Below are 20841 nucleotides of genomic sequence, written 5' to 3'. Positions count from 1 at the left end.
CAACTTTTTATCCTTTGAGCAGGTGAGCCCAAGGCCACAGCACAAACTTATTTTTGAAAGTCCCTTCAGTTTCAAAAGCAATTCTGCATGTGCTGCACACACCGGGATGGGGTGTTGTTCAAGAAAGGCAAGTTCAAAGGGATCAGAGAATTTTTAAACATCTCTTTGGATGAATGGAACCAAAGTCAGCAAGGCTATTCAGGGCAGGAAACTGAAGCAGCTACATAAATCTCGGAGGCAGGTAACTTTGGTGCATACGTCATGAGAAAGAAGGTCGATCCTGCTCTTGTTTATGGTAGTGGACGTTATTCCTTTGGTTTTTCCAAAGGAATGGTGCACACAGTGGCTCCAAGGAAAAGGCGTACACAAGTTCCATGGAAATACGTTGGTTTTAGGAATGATCAGCCATTGTGCTCAAACGTGTCTTGAAACCAAAAGCAGCACACAAGCCTAAAAACAGTTCTTCTAGTACATTCGGAAGACTGGGTTGGTTGGGTTTTTATTAGGAATTGATTTGGCAAGCTGGGGCAGTGACTAATATTTCCAGCTTTCATAGATGCCATCAGCACTTTTTGTTGATCTCAGCCCATCGCTCCAGTAAAGGACACAAGGGGTCACTAGGATATTATTTGCTGTCAGGTACAGCAGGGGTGAGAGTCAATTGAATCTCTGAATATCTAGTTCCATGCTCCAGCTATTGGCACCTGCATCTTGTCTGTGGTTAGTTCCTTGTCCACAAATGGAACACGCAGGTTTTGCTGAGACGTATCTCCCCATGCACCAATAATTCAAATGTTACACTACTGGCAGACGTAGAAGCGTGAACCATTTTCACATCCTCTTTGCCAAGTGTGAGCAGCAGACTTCACACTCGTGGGATCTACATTTATTTTCTGTTACAGCTCAAGGTACACCAGCTAGGGAAGCATGTGCAAAACAGTGGCTCGGGGATGAAGCCAGCTGCCCACGAATATAGAAAGAAAAGAGGGCAGGGGCTTTTCAATTGTTAAAACATCTGGGATTCAGAAATGGTTGCCCATCCACTGCAAATCAACCAGCAATATAGCAGTAGATCACAAAGTACCTTCTATCCAGCCCTGCTCAATCTCAAGTAAACCCAAACCACATTCCTATTTTGCCCATTTGGTTAAGCCTATCATCTGATGATCTTAAGGCCATTCTAAACCTACACTTACAGTAAATGGTCATAATATATATACAGTGCAAACTTTCCCCACTGAACTTCTCCCTGCATCAAGGAGTGACCTCAGAGTGATACAACATTCCTGCTGAGATCCGAGTTCATGGGTACAGCAAGTTACACCAACACCAGTTGCTATTCCATCCCATGCTGTGAAAAGGGTTGCTATCATTGATCAAATAAACCTGTCTGGGAAGTTTTAAGAGGCTTGGTCAAACATGATCCGTAAAATGGCTCCATTATGCAACAGTCAAGTATCAGGAGGGTTTCAAGACATCAGAGAGGCCCACCGCTTGTGAAACGACTTGCAGGAATGCATACAGCTGTCATGACTTCTGGACTAGAGGTTGAAAGCCCTGGTCTTGTAGTTGGCTGGCTGCAAGTTGTTACCATTTCTCAACAGTCATAGCAACATCGGAGACTGCTGTGTTGCCTATACCTGAATCCCAAGTGTGCATTATTACGGCTAAATGGGAACGTAAGTTGTAAAGCAAAACAGGATTGTGAAACTTGCTCTAAACAAAATGACCTCCCACCCCTATTGCTTGCAAATAGAATGCTTCTTTTCATAGATATTAGGCACTGGGCTTGGCCTGTAGTCATGGCAAATGTACACTTCAATTGATTTCAGGTCAAAGCTTGCATTAATAATGTGCACTTCTAGCAAACATTCATGTATTTGGATAGTGCTGAACTCTGCTACTTTATGGATACATAATCTCATAATTTGTTTTGCTATTTACCCCCCCCCCCAATTATTCATGTACAATAAAATGGAGCACATTCTACTGCCAGCAACAGAATATGCTATAAACAAAAGAGCACCAAAACATGAACTACTATTTGTACCTACTAACATCTGTATTCATGTTATTTTCTTCTACCTATTGGCAATGACCAAACAATTAAAAAAAAAGCAAACAAAAACCCCACACTTAAATAAGTAAAAAGGGTAAACTATGTAGTTTTGTGTCTCAACATTTTCTGCAATAATTTTTTTAATACTGAGTATTAAAATAGTATTAGCTGTTTGCTTCAAAGGATATAAATCTAAATTACTATTTGACTCAATACACTTTTCTTTTGTTTTTGTCTGAAGAAATATACTACAAGTTTACCTATGCCCTCTGGAATTAAGCTAGTAGACAAAATGGAAGATTTATATTGCTTTGTAAGAAGAAGTTAAGGGAGACCCACTGGTGGAATTCTATTTGATCCTTGCATTTCATTTAGTATTCTCTAGGATATAACTTTTGAATATAAATAATGGCAAAATTGTTGTTGTTTTTTAAAAAGAAGCAGGATACGCCCCCTATTCCATTAGAGAGTTTGCATTAAAAACTAAGCATTTTCAACCCAAGGACATCTTATGATATTTTTTAGGACCTTATTCAAGCAAGCAATCTCACCAATTTCAATGCAGCTAGTCATATGTGTGCACACCTCTGCAAAGACTGACACTTGGGCCCAGAACTCATTTTCACATGACACCAGAAATCTATTTGGATGAAGGTTCATCATGATGAAGACACATTTGGGTCTAAAGCAGACGTCTTTCACAAAATCACAAAGTACCGTGATGTTAGATCTTTAATAGTGGAATCTGCCAAACCATCACAGACGAAACCAGTTCATCTGGCCGCTGCTGCTTACACTTCTTGTTCACTCTTCTGTGCCCTTGTCCTCCAGAGATAACCAAGACAGATACTGCTTTTCCTTCTCTGGATCGACATTTTCTACTCTGGCTAAGAGAGACTTCTTTCAAAAGCTCATAGACGGCACTCTCCTCAGGCCTGTGCTCAGTTGTGTTTGATCCATGAGACAACGTCAGGGACCCAGAAGATGAAGACAAGTCACTTTTCTGAGCGATGGACCCTACTGAGCCTCCCAGCCAAACAGCACTGTCATTGGGGTTGCTCAGAGAAGAACTAGGTCTCTCATTGTGAACAATGTTCTTTTGGTCCTCATCTTTCAATCCCGAACGAGGACGACTCAGGCTGTGCCTTGATTTGCTTTTGCTTTTGCTTCGCTTGTTGGTCACAGAGGCCATTACAAGGAACTTAACTGGGCCGTTATGTGCATGGTAAGAAACCATTCCTCTTCCTGCAGCCGGGGGGAGAAAAACAACAACACCTTCATTTAAAAAAAGAGCAATTCTCATTATAATCATTATAATTTCATCAGCCATTCAGTCCTCGGAACAATTTTTTAAATGGTTCTCTGCACATTACAGAACAAAAACCTTGCCAAGTCATAACATTTGCATATTGTTAAGTCAACATGAGTTTGGTGACTACTTACTTTGCAATTGCGCAACATTTACTGCGGGGAACTCAATACGATGCTACTGTATCACATGGTAAAGGTAAAGGGACCCCTGATCATTAGGTCCAGTCATGACCGACTCTGGGGTTGCAGCGCTCATCTCACTTTATTGGCCGAGGGAGCCGGCGTACAGCTTCTGGGTCATGTGGCCACCATGACTAAGCCACCCTTCTCTGCATGGCCTCAGGCACTGGCAACCCATGCTATACCACTGCTGGTCTTTGCTACCTTCTGTTGGGTCCACCTCTACTCATTGATTCAAGCTGCCTATAAATAGATAATTGCAGGTCTCTATCCATCTTGCTGAGCAATATGATGACCTTGTGCTCCCAAGTACCTTCTCCCTTCTATTGTTTCCTCCCTGATGTTACCCTTCCTGCCTGATTACCTAGGCCTGGATCTACAAATGCAAAAAAATAGTAAAGCAAACAAATGCACAATACCACTTCAGACTGCGGGTGAGCAATACCAGTTTTGAGTACCCCTCCATTTACACACACACACCCCGCCCTGGGAAACAAAAAACTAGCACACCATAATAGACAAATACCTTTGACTGCTGTGGTCATTTTCCATTTTCTGGGAGGTTTTAGTGTAGGGAAACATAAACAATTGATCATCCGCTGCAGTCTGAAATGGTACAGTCCATTCTGCTACATATACAGGGCAGGGGTTTCCTGCAGTCTTTTGATTGTTCTCCAAAGCCTTGCCCTTTAAGACAGGTGAGCAAGACTAAACCTTCACAGAATCACATAATGGTAGAGTTGGAAGGGATCCCCTAAGGCTCATCTAGTTCACCCCCCTGGAATGCAAGAATCTCAACACACTGTCCCCCCCCCCATCCAGTTTGAAACCGTACCAGACCCTGCTTGGCTTTATGAATATGCCAGCAGTTTTGCTTTTTTTTGTCGCTGCACAAAATGTTTTCAAGAAGCAGCCTATTATATATACCGGAGTTACCTTATGAATCTAGAACAAATCAGCAAAATTGAGGACATGCAGAGCAAAGTTGATGTACAGTTCATGCTTTGTTCTCTGTTTTCACAACAGCATGAGTAAGGGAATCAGCTGACATGTTTTGGTTGGCATTTGCACTATCTTAACATTACTAGCTTTCTCCACAATCTGCTGCCAAGACCTTTTTTTCCAATTAAGCTTAATACTCTGCTCTTGTTGCCCATATACATATTGCTGCTGGCCTTGCTGAAATAGATAACATATTTTACTGGGGAGGCCAGATGAAAGCTTCAAACACCCAGGATCCTTAAGTGCAGTGACATTTATTTTGTAGAGTGTTCAGCTGTTATAGTTTACTGGAGTAAGAAGAGGGGATTTTAAACCGTAGGGCATTTTTCTTTACTCGTTAACATATGGACTGGCTGCTAAAACTAATTGACCAGTTATAACAGTAGCGGGGAGAAAGCAAACTGCAAAACATAAAGTATCAATGCATTAGGGTTCAAAATTTTATTTGGATTTCAAAGAATACAATGGCTATTAAGCGCAGCCTTCAAATTCAGCACATCTTACTCATGTGCAGGGACGCGGGTGGCGCTGTGGTCTAAACCACTGAGCGTCTTGGGCTTGCTGATCGGAAGGTCGGCGGTTTGAATCTGCATGGCAGGGTGAGTTCCCGTTGCTCTGTCCCAGCTCCTGCCAACCTAGCAGTTCAAAAGCATACCAGTGCAAGTAGATAAATAGGTACTGCTGCGGTGGGAAAGTAAACTGCATTTCCGTGTGCTCTGGCACTTGTCACGGTCCTCCGTGTGCCAATAGCAGTTTAGTCATGCTGGCCACATGACCTGGAAAACTGTCTGTGGACAAACGCTGGCTCCCTCAGCCTGAAAACGAGATGAGCGCCACAACCCCATAGTCGCCTTTGACTGGACTTAACCATCCAGGGGTCCTTTACCTTTACCTACTCATGTGCAATTACCAATAGGTTCTTGGAGTTTCATATACTGTAGATGTATTTGTGTGGCTTCTGCAGCAGCTTTTGAACTCAGTATCTGGCGTAGATGTATTTATACGCCAGATACTGAGTTCAAAAGCTGCTGCAGAAGCCACACAATGTTCTCTAGTGTTTCAGTGTAAGTCATGTAAGTCGTGCATGAGAACAGCTTCCAAAGCACATCCTGCTGTGAAGACCCATCATCTCTGCTCCAACGTAAATCAATGACCCGGGCTTCAAAGCCAGGGCACACTATCAGCAGATCGAACTGTGCACATAGAATAGGCGTGAGGCTTGTGGAAGCATACTACAACTACAGATTTATTAATCATAAATCAGGACAAAGAAACATGTCGTCTCTCTCTCTCGTTTTCACAGAGAGAATGGGAAAAGCAAAAGCTATACACAAAGGAAGTTCCCAGCAAGCTGTGCTGGAATGTAAACAGACATGTGACATGCAACAGTTCCACACATCTGCTCCTTAAGGTGGAATGGAAATCTCAACAGAACTATGCTTGCCACCTTGAGCTCCTTGCAGGAAAACACAGGATATAAAGGTAATAATAATAGTCATTTTACTTACCAGTTACTTTGGGAATTCCTTGCAAACGAGGAACTGGGAGTGCTACTATTATCCCAAGATTTGTCCCAACCAATAACAAGCCATGGCAAACCAGGAGGCTGGTCACAGAAACACGCTGCTGCCCTATAAGATTGAGAAAGTATCGAATTACTCCAAAAGCAAGATATTGCATTTATTTACTTATCTTTTAATTAAAATATATTTAGGCCATCTTTAAGGACAACAGCCCTTCTAAGGTGGGTGAGAAGATAAAGATTACATAGAAGAACACCTTAGAAATGAATAAAACAAGAAAACAATGTATTATAAAATTGAGCTTGCTGTAAACAAAACAGTTCTGGGTACCACAGTTCAAGAAGGACACTGACAAACTGGAACGTGTCCAGAGGAGGGCAACCAAAATGGTCAAAGGCCTGGAAACGATGCCTTATGAGGAACGGCTAAGGGAGCTGGGCATGTTTAGCCTGGAGAAGAGGAGGTTAAGGGGTGATATGATAGCCATGTTCAAATATATAAAAGGATGTCACATAGAGGAGGGAGAAAGGTTGTTTTCTGCTGCTCCAGAGAAGCGGACACGGAGCAATGGTTCCAAACTACAAGAAAGAAGATTCCACCTAAACATTAGGAAGAACTTCCTGACAGTAAGAGCTGTTTGACAGTGGAATTTGCTGCCAAGGAGTGTGGTGGAGTCTCCTTCTTTGGAGGTCTTTAAGCAGAGGCTTGACAACCATATGTCAGGAGTGCTCTGATGGTGTTTCCTGCTTGGCAGGGGGTTGGACTCGATGGCCCTTGTGGTCTATTCCAACTCTATGATTCTATGATTTTAAAAAAACCTGCTTTAATTGTTGTAGACCCTACCTTATACTAACTTTCAAACTTTGTCACAAATGAAGACCTAGCAAGTGTGTGCTCTCTTCTCTTTCTCCAGAACTTCTAGTTCAGACTAAGACTATCCCAACCTAAGCAATCCATTTTTTTTAACATCAGACTCATAGGGTTTATTCATTGCACAATGAAGTAGTTGTGTAAATGTGTAGTTCACAGTTGTATAATTCTGAAGTCCTTTTTTAAAAAGGAGACATATCCTTACCCATGCATATTCAGCTACTTTAGAAGGACATGTATTTTTAAGCCTTTCCTTCCTCAACCTGAAAATGTGAAGCAGTGAACCTGTTTTGCACCATGTTGTGCAAAACGATTTGTGTGAAACTACATATTTGAGTCTCAAATCTTTTTTAAAGGTAGAACCACACATTTCGTATTGTATTTAAAGGGAAATTACTGGTGCATCGCTTAAGGATGGATATCAAAACAACAAAATATTAATGAAAGGGATAATGCCGGCTCTCTCAGGCACAGAATGCCTGAATGCTCCATCAGAATGGATCAGAGGGGGTAGCCTTGAATGAATCTGAAAAGTCTGCCCTTCTAGCCAAAAGGTGAATGACACTAAGTTGATCACAGCTGGAAAGAAGACAAAAGGGGAAGGCATCTGTCAGGTTGAAGTCATTAGACCTCCCAAATATTGCCAGAAGCTCCAGCCTAAAGTTGTTTTTAAATGTCAAAATAAACAAACACAAATTATAATATATTATATATAATTCTTAAGAAACAAAATACTTACAGTGTTAATGCCTGGTACAACCTGCTCCCCACCCCCCACCACTAAAAAAAACCCCAAACCACACTGAATGGAACCATGCCATTATTTTCTTGGCATGTAAGTGCTTATCTAATCACTCAAAGAGGTATGAAGAAGAAGAAGAAGAAGAGGAGGAGGAGGAGGAGTTTGGTTTTGATATCCCGCTTTATCACTACCCTAAGGAGTCTCAAAGCAGCTAACATTCTCCTTTCCCTTCCTCCCCCACAACAAACACCCTGTGAGGTGAGTGAGGCTGAGAGACTTCAAAGAAGTGTGACTAGCCCAAGGTCACCCAGCAGCTGCATGTGGAGGAGCAGAGATGCGAACCTGGTTCACCAGATTACGAGTCTACCACTCTTAACCGCTACACCACACTGGCTCTCAGTGGGCGGGGCAGAGACAGGTGAGATGAAGGAACCTCAGATTGCTTGGGAAGAAATTGGAGGAGGAAGAAAGCTGGGGGAAGGCGGGGAATTTTAGTCCTTGCAACTGCCTCATGGGGCAAGATCTACTGGGAACAGTTGCTGTGCTCACTAGGCCTAAACTGCTCTGTTTTTCTGAACAAGGAGTTAACATCACTGACAGCTTGTCAGTTACTGGTGACTTGTTCCCTCTACCCGCCCCGACATAGCGATGGTAGCTAGGATGCCAAACTGTTCAGTTTCAAAGCAAACTTATAACAAAGCAGCTCCTACTTTTACTGCCAGTGAGCTGCTTTGTTATAAAATTAAATGCTACTGCATGACCTTTTTGACCACCTCAAGGAAGCCAAACGATTGTACAAGTGATACTAGAAAATAAATAACCTGGTCACACAATTTTTCGGCCTGAGCCATGGCCAAAGTGCTGAATCTGGTTGTATTGCATGATAGGATGGGAAAGACTCATGGAAGACAAGGTTCTCAATGGCCACTACCCATGATGACTATGTTCTACCATCATTGCCAAGTACCGATTGCTGGGGATTCTGCTTATAGGCTTCTCATAGGCTTCTGACCAGCCACTGTGAGAAAAGAATGCTGGACTGCATGGGCCTTTGGTCTCATGCAACTGGGCTCTAAATATGACTTATTAGGGGCGCAGGTGACGCTGTGGGTTAAACCACAGAGCCTAGGACTTGCCAATCAGAAGGTTGGCGGTTTGAATCCCCGTGACGGGGTGAGCGCCCGTTGCTCGGTCCCTGCTCCTGCCAACCTAGCAGTTTGAAAGCACGTCAAAGTGCAAGTAGATAAATAGGTACCGCTTCAGCGGGAAGGTAAACGGCATTTCCATGCGCTGCTCTGGTTCGCCAGAAGCGGCTTAGTCATGCTGGCCACATGACCTGGAAGCTATACGCCGGCTCCCTCGGCCAATAAAGTGAGATGAGTGCCACAACCCCAGAGTCGGCCATGACTGGACCTAATGGTCAGGGGTCCCTTTATACCTTTACCTTTTTATGACTTATTAGGGTTGACATGGCAAATGTCTCCCTTACAAAATGGGGCAGAGGATGTGGTGGCTACAAGAAATCCTTGCAAAACGTTTTTGGTGGGAATGAGGCTGCAGCAACTACACAGAGAAGTAAAAATTTAAAAAAATCAAAAAATCATTACAGTAACACCTTAGAGACCAACTAAGTTTGTTATTGGTATGAGCTTTCATGTGCATTTGTTTCGACTATGGCAGACCAGCATGGCTACCTACCTGTATCTACACAGAGAAGTGTGAAAGGTGTGCTTTACCAGCTTCCAGTAACAAAACACATACACTGAGAAACCAGTTATACAAAACTTCATCTTTGGTTGTTTGTCATCTGCCTACAGGGTTTTGAAAATATGTGTGGATATGTTGCTAATCTTGTGTGGATATGTTGCTAATATGTTGCTATTGCTAATCTTCAGCACTTTGGCAGCATTAATATGATGGCGACAGGGCAAGAATAGAGTCCCAGCATGGCACAGCAGTGCTTCAGAAATGTCTAAGTGCTGGCTTGCACCACTGAAAAAACATTGTTTCCACATGTGAAGATTGCAAGTGATTATCCAGGAATCTAACATCTTGAATGCAGAAGGAAATAAACAATCGGAGGTGAGGTCAAACGGAAATCCTCTGCTCTTGAAGCAATGGAACAACTGGGAAATGAGGAAACACCTGTTTGGGGATGTGAACTTCTAACACAATATAAAATCATCATAGGATGGTAGATGTGCAACATGATTTGTCTGTACTTCTCCATATTAAGTGCACATGGTCAGAGAGTGAGAAGCTTTTCAAATTATCGTTCTGTTTGCATTTCTCAAAATTGGTTCCTGATCAATTTAGTTTATGATCATCAACAGCTCATAATGAGCTCACTTTGGGATAAATTTATCCCACACAGGACTTGGACAATTAATAATTGTTGTAAAACTCAACCCTACAACAAATTATTCATGTTGTTGTTGTTTAGTCATTTAGTCGTGTCCGACTCTTCGTGACCCCATGGACCAGAGCATGCCAGGCACTTCCGTCTTCCACTGCCTCCCGCAGTTTGGTCAGACTCATGTTTGTAGCTTCGAGAACACTGTCTAACCATCTCGTCCTCTGTCGTCCCCTTCTCCTTGTGCCCTCCATCTTTCCCAACATCAGGGTCTTTTCCAGGGAGTCTTCTCTTCTCATGAGGTGGCCAAAGTACTGGAGCCTCAGCTTCAGGATCTGTCCTTCCAGTGAGCACTCAGGGCTGATTTCCTTAAGAATGGATACGTCTTATTCATGTTACATTGCATCAAATAATGGAGCTGATATCAAGAAGATAAGAATGTAATTTTTTACTCAGCAGGTCCATTGACATAAAGGTGGACATGGGCACAACTATGCACTTACATGATCTCAATTTTGAATTTTTGAAAAACTGGGCCATTCTGTCACTTAGAGCTATATAAAAAGCACACTTTCCAAATGAGACTCTTTGTTACTATAATTTATACAAATAAACTGAACGCTAATCAATTATTCAAAGTGCTTCACATGCATCATCTCAGTAACCCTTTACAATACCAGATCTGCAACAAGAATCCTTACAGACAACCAGAACTGCAGAAATGTCAACAATGAAATTGACAAAAATTTGAATTAGGCTCTTCTGCCCAACGCACTGCGTAAGCTACTGTGCTGCATCAGCTGGCATGCCATTTATTGACACCTAGGTTTAAAGTCTCCTTTGTGGATCACTGCCTTGTCGTGTATAGTTAAAGCTATGGTTTTCCCAGTAGTGATATATGGAAGTGAGAGCTGGACCCTAAAGAAGGCTGATCGCCGAAGAATTGATGCTTTTGAATTATGGTGCTGAAGGAGACGCTTGAGAGTCCCATGGACTGCAAGAAGATCAAACCTATTCATTCTTAAGGAAATCAGCCCTGAGTGCTCACTGGAAGGACAGATCCTGAAGCTGAGGCTCCAGTATTTTGGCCACCTGGTAAGAGAAGACTCCCTGGAAAAGACCCTGATGTTGGGAAAGATTGAGGGCACAAGGAGAAGGGGACAACAGATGACGAGATGGTTGGATAGTGTTCTCGAAGCTACCAGCATGAGTTTGACTAAACTGCGGGAGGCAGTGGAAGACAGAAGTGCCTGGCGTGCTCTGGTCCATGGGGTCACAAAGAGTCGGACACGACTAAACGACTAAACCACAACAACAAAGGTTTAAAGTTGAACTTTTCCTTCAGTGATAATCTTAGAGAGTGAACTAGAGAGTATCAGCCTAGTTCCAAAAAAATATTTGAAGGACAATCTTAGGGCACTTCCAAATTGTCTGTTCTTGCTGTTTTATTCTTCTTGCTGAAGGAAACTCTTGGACTTTGCAAATCACCTAGCCTACATGTCTGTACGTTTTATAACTGTCCAAAATCCACCCTCCTATTTAGTCATTCTTCCATTAATGAAGGCATTTTAATCTTCTGGCAGAGTTAGGGCCTATTGCATTGATGTTTTTGTTGCACTACTCTCCCTCTACTGAGGAAATGGTACACTTTCCTGTCCCCCTTCAGTTTGCAGGAAACACATGTCACACAACAAGGTAAATAATGGAAATTGCTTTGTTACATAGCTAAGCTGTCATCAGTTGTTAAAGGAACAAATCAAGAATTTCTTCAGTCAGCGGAATTGTTCTGAAAGGATTATGTTTTATGAAATCCCATGTAAGCACTGGGGGAAATGTTAGCTTCATAATGAATAAAAATACCATTTACTGAATAATAAAAAATACATTGATATGTAAAAAGCCCAGAGTTCATGGCAACATGGGCTTTATAACAAAATTCCTATGATTAAGCTTGGGCTGTTCAGATCAGTGCAACAGGCATGAGTGAAAAGGAGTTAAGATTTACGGTTCCGAAAACTATAGTTAAGCATCCCTGATTCTTCCAAATATCTTAAAACTCCACACTGGTGCACCTTGCTATCTGCAGCTCAGCTGAGGATAAATGGCAGCTCAAACTAAAATTCATGAAATTGCTCCAGTTATTCAAGGAGAAATGGGGTAGAGTTGCCGAGTTATATGTAAAATTATGTCAACTCAAGAGCACTAGAGCCCAAGGAATTGTCCAAAAGTAAGTGATGGTTCTGTGGTATGGCTGGAGTTAAGCAGGTCTCACCCTGTAAATTGTCTGGCTGAGAAGCCACCTGGAATCCATTTGTAAGCCAGTGTGTAATTATTTGAAGGAAGAGCAAGGGCACAGGTGTAATGAATAAAGAAACTCAAGTATACCACGGCCAGGTTTACATGACTGCGTGCCCCCTTCCTTTGGTGTTTCCCCAAGAGAGTAGTAAGAATCTGTTACAGTTTAAGGACCTCTTGCTTTAGAGCTTTAATTTAGAGGAAATTAGGCAGAAAGGAGGTTCTAACCTACCATTCACCCTGTTGCACAAAAGCAAAACGAAGCTGTATAGGTTATTTTAAATTTTCCCATTCATTCATTTAGATGCTTAAAGCCATCACACTCCACCCCTGGGCACAGGTTTTGCTTTTGCCAGATGCTACCTCAATGAAATATTCTCCCCCTGCAGAGCAACAGGCATTTACGACAATAAAAAACTAAGCTCACAGACACTGCCGCTGCATGTTTCTCTCACAATATAGGAGGATATTGGTGACACGTTTACAGCTATAATTTTTAGCCTGTTGGCTGCACTAGGTGGAGGTTTACAAATATATTACCAAACAGATAATCTGATGAACACAGTGTCTTCCAAACTTGGGTCTCCAGCTGTTTTGGACTACAATTCCCTTCATCCCTAGCTAGCAAGATCAGCGGTCAGGGATGATAGGAATTGTAGTCCAAAAACAGCTGGAGACCCAAGTTCGTGAAACACTGTGCTAGTGAAACAGAGCATGCCGCCACTTGCACAGAGAGCTAAACTAACCTGATGAGGCAACTGTTTGCCCTGCTGACATATAAACACAGGGACGGAGCGGGTTCTCAAATTTTCAGTGAAAATGAACATGCCAGTAGGAGAGAGCAAAATCTACCATCTCTCTCAACCTTCCTGCAGTAGCCTTGTTGCTTTAGGTCAAGGGTGGCTTATTCTGAGGCCCTCCAGATGTTGTTGGATTAACTGCTACCACCTGTTGCTGATGGGAATTGTAAGTTCAACAACATCCGGAGGGCCTCAAGATTAGCCACCCCTTGCTTCAAACAGTTCTTTCTCACCCCAGTTTAGATACTGGAAAGGAGTCCAGTTCAGAGGAAAGTGGTTAAAGCAACAGAGCAAAGCAGAGCAAAATGGGAGAGGGAAGAAGAGTTTGCTCCCCTTTCCCTAGTGCTCCTTTGAATGCAAAAATTGTAAAATCAAATCTCCTTTCTATATGAACAGGAAAGGCATGTGGATAAAATGAATGCAAGTATCACATTAGGAGCAACGCGTGTACTTAAGATTACTTCGAAGCACCTGTTTTGAATTATTGACCCTTCTCAGCGTTCAGAGGGAGAAACTACTGACCAAACCAGAAGGACTAAGTTTATTTTAACATGGGTTCTCACCTAAAGATACAAAGCTGGATCTTCTTAATCCTATCAAACATCCCCTATGGAGTAGGAGTGCCAGGCACAAGGCCTCTCCATCTTGGCTTTTGGGACTCTTCCCCAGGCCACACACCACACTGCCCTCACCAGCTCTCCTTCGTTCCCTTCCTGGAGTGTTTTTGCCTGGCTGGAGCATGGCCTTGAACTGCACTAATGGCTTTTGTTTGTTTGTTTGAATGAATGAAACAACAACAACAACAACAACAACAACAACAACAACAACAATAATTTATTTATACCCCTCCCATCTGGCTGGGTTTCCCCAGCCACTCTGGATGGCTTCCAGCAAAATATATTGAAATACAATAATTCAACAAATATTAAAAGCTTCCCTAAACAGGGCTGCCTAAACAGGGCTGCCAGATGTCTTCTAAAAGTCAGATAGTTGTTTATTTCTTTGACATCTGATGGGAAGGCGTTCAACAGGGCAGGAGCCACTACCAAAAAGGCCCTCTGCCTGATTCCCTGTAACTTCGCTTCTCACAGTGAGGGAACCACCAGAAGGCCCTTGGCACTGGACTTCAGTGTCCAGGCAGAAAAACTGGGTTTTCTGCGGTGATGTGTAGTAACCTATGGAGGAATGAGGTTTCGTATACAAAAGGCAAGAATCACATTGACTGCTCTTCCAACTTTTGCTTCTAGACATGCCCACCAGTGGTATGAAGACCCCCAGAAGAGAATAATGCAAAGGGTTTCCCCGTACCCCTTTATAGGTGGTTTAAACACTTTGGAAGAATCGAGGCAAATCTTGCTGCTTTTTAATACAGACTACAACTAAAAAGATGAGTATCACCACTAAATTTTACCATTCCAACACATAGCAGCCATCTATTTCTCAAAGTGAGCAATAAAAACATCTTGAAGGTCCCAGGCCACAGAGAGGTTAGGCTGGCCTCAACTAGAGCCAGGGCTTTTTCGGCTACGGCTCCAACCTGGTGGAATGCTCTGTCACAAGAGACAAGGGCCCTGCAGGACTTGACATCTTTCCGCAGGGCCTGCAAGACAGAGCTGTTCCACCAGTCCTTTGGTCAGGGCGCAGCCTGACTCCCTCATTTGGCAATCTTTACAAAACTTTAGTTTATGGTTGCCATCAATTTTGATTTTAATTAATTTTTATAATGTTTTTATAATGTTGCACTACTTTAGTGTTGTTAGCCGCCCTGAGCCCGGCTTCGGCTGGGGAGGGCGGGATATAAATAAATTATTATTATTATTATTATTATTATTATTATTATTATTATTATTATTATACATTTATAACACTAGCCTGTTAATAGGATGGGTAGGTTTTTTCCTCCCCATCCCTGCAAGATGAGGCTATAGGAGAGGTCCGATTTCTGCACTGTTCTAGCGCAGGGATTTTTAAAGTGCAGTCCATGACACATGCATGTCAAGCAGTGCCCGCCTGCTGCTACCTAGCAACAGCTTCCCTCCCCTCTGGGTGTTCAGTACAGCAAGAGAGTATTGAAGGAACAAGAGTTTTAATTTAGAAGCCTTTCAGGCAGACTTTAATATGATGGTCGTAATATAAGGGGATGTGGGACCCATAAAAGAAAAATGGAATATCGACCTGCAATATAGGAGGTGTTTTTTTTTAATTAAAAAAAAAGGTGTGCTACCAGGAAAACCATTTCAGTTCAGAAAGCTGGAGGGGCACAATTAAGAGGCCTTGTTTTCAGCCCGTTTCTTCCTTTGCCCCCTTTCCTCAAGGTAAGTTATAACCAACAAGCCCATTAACGGCACAATGATTATTTCAGATATAAATAGTCTAAAGTGAAAGGGAAAGAATATGAAAAGGAATCACCAGCTGGTTATTTTGGGTTTACAGTGTTGCTACATTCTGACTCAAAGTATTGATTTATCCTGACATCAGTTTTGTGCCCCCACCCCCAAAATATTTTCTGTAAATTCTTTAAAAGGATTTAATTCTCAGAAGTTTTCCTTCCGCACTTTCATTATCAGCATGAAACTCTCTGTGTGTTTGTGCATACATGTACATCATTATCCTGTTGCTTTATGAAATTGACCTTCTGCTAAAGTAGTCCCAGTCATAACTCAGCATTAGCAAATAAAATATGTACAAAAATATCATGTACATAGGATCCCTGACAGAGCAATAAACACCGATGCAAAAAAGCGATACCCAGTGTACTCATTTTAAATGTTAAAATGATTCCTTTTCTCAAGTGTAACACATTTGTCTCAAGGATCAATCGCGATTCTAAGAACTCTATTGAAACTTTAAGGAGAAGAAAAATTCTTGAGATAAAATAAAAGCAGCTGGAATGTTATGGTAATGACACCAGGGCACACACACATATATATAATTAACTCAAGCTCTTCAACAGAAAAGCACAGTTTACATCATCTTGTTTTATTTCCATGGCAATTGCAACTAAGACTAAATATTTTCCAGTTAGCTTTTTCTCCCTCCATTAAAAACACACAAAATAGTTACTACCAAGCATAGAAGGTTGGAGGGGGGGGGGAAATACAGTTTGCCCCTAACACTACAAAACATTGATTCTTTTTCCACAATGGTAGAAAACTGAATGGAAACCCTTTCTGAACTCTGGACAAGTTTATGTGTGAGTATGAAACAAAGTTAGACATGGCTATTAGAAAAACTGGGGGGGACCCCAAACATAGCTTTATTAAACTCAAAACACAGGGCATTTTGGACCTAATAAAGCTGTCGGTGAGACAGAAGGGCTGGCAGTGGATAGGGATATTTTACTATATTTGAGACTAGTTAAGAGCAAAATCCACACCCAACTCCCTACTACCTACTCTCACGTTTACAGGTAAAGGACACACTCAGGAATTTCTTTGAAAATGTCTGTCTGTTTCCAGGTCATTCTATTTATTTATCTCCCACCTTCATCCTATGGCAGGACTCAGGGTGTCTCACAACATAAATTAAAATGGATACAACTAAAACACACAATATAAATAGAAATATTAAAAAAGCAATTAAACAAGCAACCCTATTAAAAACAACATTAAATACTCTTAAATATAAAAACAAAAAATAAACCAATTTCAGGCTTCTCACTGTAATCAAGCTGTGCAAATTAGAATTTAACGAACAACTGAATGTAAATTCCCCTAAAGATTGAGTTTTGCTAAAAGGGGTAGGGGGAAGGGCCATAACCATCTAACAATCATAAATAAGGGCATAGTAGGGACGCGGGTGGCACTGTGGTTTAAACCACTGAGCCTCTTGAACTTGCCGATTGGAAGGTTGGCAGTTAGAATCCCCGCGATGGAGTGAGCTCCCGTTGCTCTGCTCCCAGCTTCTGCCAACCTAGCAGTCCGAAAGCATGCCAGTGCGAGCAGATAAATAGGTACAATGGTACCTCGGGTTACAGATGCTTCAGGTTACAGACGCTTCAGGTTACAGACTCCGCTAACCCAGAAATAGTACCTCAGGTTAAGAACTTTGCTTCAGGATGAGAACAGAAATCGTGCAGTGGTGCAGCGGCAGCGGAAAGCCCCATTAGCTAAAGTGGTGCCTCAGGTTAAGAAACAGACCTCCAGAACGAATTAAGTTCTTAAACTGAGGTACCACTGTACTGGTGTGGCTGGGAAGGTAAACAGCATTTCCGTGCGCTCTGGCTTCCATCCCAATGTTCCATTGTGCCAGAAGCGGTTTAGTCATGCTGGCCACATGACCCGGAAAGCTGTCTATGGACAAACACTGGCTCCCTCAGCCTGAAAGCGGAAATGCAACCCAAAGTTGAATTTGGCTGGACTTAACTGTCCAGGGATCCTTTACCTTTACCTTAAAGGGCTTAGTAACCACATTTTGGGCAAAGATATTGGGGTGACTTCTTCTACAGCTTCCTTCATAGTTATAGGCACATCTTAAATATAAGCAATTGCTTAAAAACAAGTATAACAGTGTCCAGGCAGACATAAAAAATGGCTTTTCATCTTCAAATGCCAACTTTGAAGCTGTGCACAATTTTTTTTTTTTTTTTAAAGCTATGCAAGATACAGTGGTACCTCGGGTTACAGACGCTTCAGGTTACAGACTCCGCTAACCCAGAAATAGTACCTCGGGGTTAAGAACTTTGCTTCAGGATGAGGACATTGCGCAGCGGCGGTGGCACAGCGGCATCGAGAGGCCCCATTAGCTAAAGTGGTGCTTCAGGTTAAGAACAGTTTCAGGTTAAGAACGGACCTCCAAAATGAATTAAGTTCTTAACCCGAGGTACCACTGTATGGACAGAAAGCTGGAATACTATGCAATTATGTTTACCCCCTCCCCCCAAAAAAAAGTTATTGTGACTTACATATTTTGATTATGCAAATTTCCTATTTAGCTGACATGCCTGTGAAGCACTGGAACACTCAAAAAGTTCCACAACCTGAACAAAGCGGACACCCTTAAATAAATGTATATAACGCTGGTACCTGACAACATATTGTGAACCAGGGTAGCGACATTCACATCTTGGAGATGCTTAAGGGTTTCGGTGTGGAAAAGGCGAAGCGTAGATCCCGATGTGAAGGCAATCCAGATCCCAACTCCTGCGACAGCCATATGAGAAATCACCATCCCTTCCTCTTGATGGGCTTCAAAGTGGCACTGAGTAATAGACAGAAGTAACTCAAAATAACATAGCAGAACAAAAAACATCTGCAATCTACAGTTGTCATTGATGATGATTAGCCTGCTCTTCACCCTAAGGTTCCAGGGCAGGTTACCATAATGAAAACAATTAAAGGTTGGTTGTTTTCTTAGGCCAAACCAGGTACCCACTGTAAGCTGTGTCAAGAATTAAACTCTCTTGTTCTCACAACATACATGTATGGATGGAAAATTCATGATGATCAGGAAACTCCAAATGCTGTATTTTATTGAAACTGTATTTTAACACTGGGATACAGATGTTCCTATTATAGAAGAAAAGCAACAGCACCCAACTCCAAAATACAAGGGTGTGTCCTGAGGTGTCACTCTGTTGATGGTAAGGCTACTGTCAGCAGAGCCGGAAGAGAAGCAAATTTCAAAACCTTCTCCTTCTTCTTGGAGTCTTTGCAAGTTCCTTAAATATGCACTGGAAGGTCCTCCAATCTTCTCCTGCGAGCAGGATTTTTTGGGCAGTAGGGGGCAGCAGATTTGAGAGGGGTGCCAAAAACCGCTTGCCTCCCTGTTCGATTGGCAGAAGCCTTGCCACCAGCTGAGCGACACAGCTACAACCCACAGAACATATCAATCACCAAACTCAACAATAGAAGGAAAAGAGTAATCAAGAAAAAAGAAGTAGGTCTTCAAGGAGTGGGTCTTGTCAGAGAATAGTTGGTAATGTGTCCCAGAGCGATGGGGCCTTTACAGAATAGGTCTTCTCCTTTACACCCACAACAACTGACTGCTGTTCACTCTGGCATTCGAAAATCCAGATTTCCTCAAAATTTAACCAGAGTGGAACCAAACTGGATGACAGAATCCTGGAACAATGATGGATCAGAACTCTGTTCACCCTAGGGATTTTAACAAGTTATAGGGAGAATAGCCTTGTTCCATTAAACTTCACAGATTTCAGCTCACCCTAGACAAGGAATGTTGACATATCGGTTCAAATATCTTCATGTAATATGTTCTGTTTGAAGATATTCTGAACTCCTTCAGATAAGCAAAATAGCTTATGCTGCAGATGCCTCTTGATAAAAGGATAAATTGTGACAGTTCCAGTTATATTATTCTGCAAAAACACAGTTCTGAATCCTCTCCTTCAAATATATGGGAACAGATGGCATTACTCAAGGAAAGAACAAGACTGGGAAGGGGAGGGAGGGAATATATGGCCATGAAAGACTGTGTTAATTTTGTCAAATCAATTGACTCACATCAATCATGAGAAAGTTCAGTTCAGTCAGGAACCAAAATATTCTGTTTTTAAATCTAAAGTTACAAAAGGCAATTGTATACAGCATTTTTTTTTTTTTTTACTGAACTCTGTGTTAAAAGGTGGGTGAAAAATTGAGCTGTACAGGAAAAGATACAAATGATATTAGGAATAAATCAAATCTTTCAAAGTGGGTTATTTGAGGATCATTGGTTGCTGTGATACATATCATTATGTGACACCATGCAGCACTATTGCTTTCTTTATGATTAAGATAGATTAGAGAACATTATGAATATTAGTAATTTCAAAGCTGATTTTCCAGTGGGAGGAGGAGAAAAGAAGTTGCTAGGTGCCTCTTTGAAAAGAAGATAAAAATACTCAGAAGAGAAATCAAGTAAATGCAACACTAATTTAAAAGTTTTATATCCCATGCATGCTGTGCTTCATAGGTTTTTAAAAAGTAACAGCCGTGAAACTGATCAAAATAAAATGGGAACGCATAAATAAAACGCAAAGCCAAGTAGGCTGTTTATGCTAACACATTAAATCTGCAATCTTACAAACTTGGAAGTCCCACTGAACTCAGTGCTATTTACAGTGCTTTCCCTACGCGTGTCTACTGAGAAATAAGTACTGACAAACTCAAAAGTATACACACAAAACACTAACTATGAAAGCAGCTGAAAGTAGACATTGAATGTAGGCATTGAAAATGCATTTATTTTAAAGGGTGCAATGTACTTTTCCTATACTCAGAGCAGATTCCTTCAAAACATTAACTCAAGATAAAACGTATTAACACAAAATAAACAATGAAAAACCTGCAAATGCAAATCGAAGAATTAAAACTCAACAGTCAAGTGCCTTTAGAAATGGGAAGATTTTATATTGTACGCAGAAGGAAGCAGCTGTGGGCTCACCAAGAAGATTACTGTTATTGCTCCAATGCTGTAGAGCTAAGCCCTGTTCCTTGCACCTGGTGGCCTCCTGTTGCAGAGCAAGACCGTCAGTTAAACAGTGATTGTTCATACAGAGAACATGGGTCTCCAAGGTGTGTGTATGTTTCTATGTGGCCCAGAAGCTGACAGGCAGCTAGTACAACTGCTGCAAAACAGGTTTAATGCATTCCTACCTCACAGTATCTCTGAGGCAGATAACTGTGGGAATATTCTACTGTATATTGGCCCTCAAGGGTTATCTCACAAAGCAAATGACAGCAGCAGACCCTCCAAGTGTCTATATT

The 20841-nt window shown here is 41.8% G+C and overlaps 1 protein-coding gene across 6 annotated transcripts in view; it reads right to left on the bottom strand.

Annotated features, from left to right (window-relative positions):
• Nucleotides 1-2276: 2276 nt before the first annotated feature.
• Nucleotides 2277-20841, bottom strand: part of ARHGEF10 (Rho guanine nucleotide exchange factor 10) — a 97503-nt gene continuing 78938 nt past the window's right edge. For all 6 annotated transcript variants that reach the window (XM_079969649.1, XM_079969652.1, XM_079969653.1 and 3 more), the window contains 3 exons: nucleotides 18160-18334; nucleotides 6061-6183; nucleotides 2277-3304 (listed from right to left, as the gene is read on the bottom strand). In XM_079969649.1, coding sequence (XP_079825775.1) covers nucleotides 2784-3304; nucleotides 6061-6183; nucleotides 18160-18334 — 819 coding nt within the window. In that variant the 3' untranslated portion in view covers nucleotides 2277-2783. The remainder of the gene's footprint in view (nucleotides 3305-6060; nucleotides 6184-18159; nucleotides 18335-20841) is intronic.

Source organism: Podarcis cretensis, assembly GCF_951804945.1.
Source record: "Podarcis cretensis genome assembly, chromosome: 3".
Taxonomy (NCBI): Eukaryota; Metazoa; Chordata; class Lepidosauria; order Squamata; family Lacertidae; genus Podarcis; species Podarcis cretensis.
This window is presented reverse-complemented; position numbering and strand designations above follow the sequence as displayed.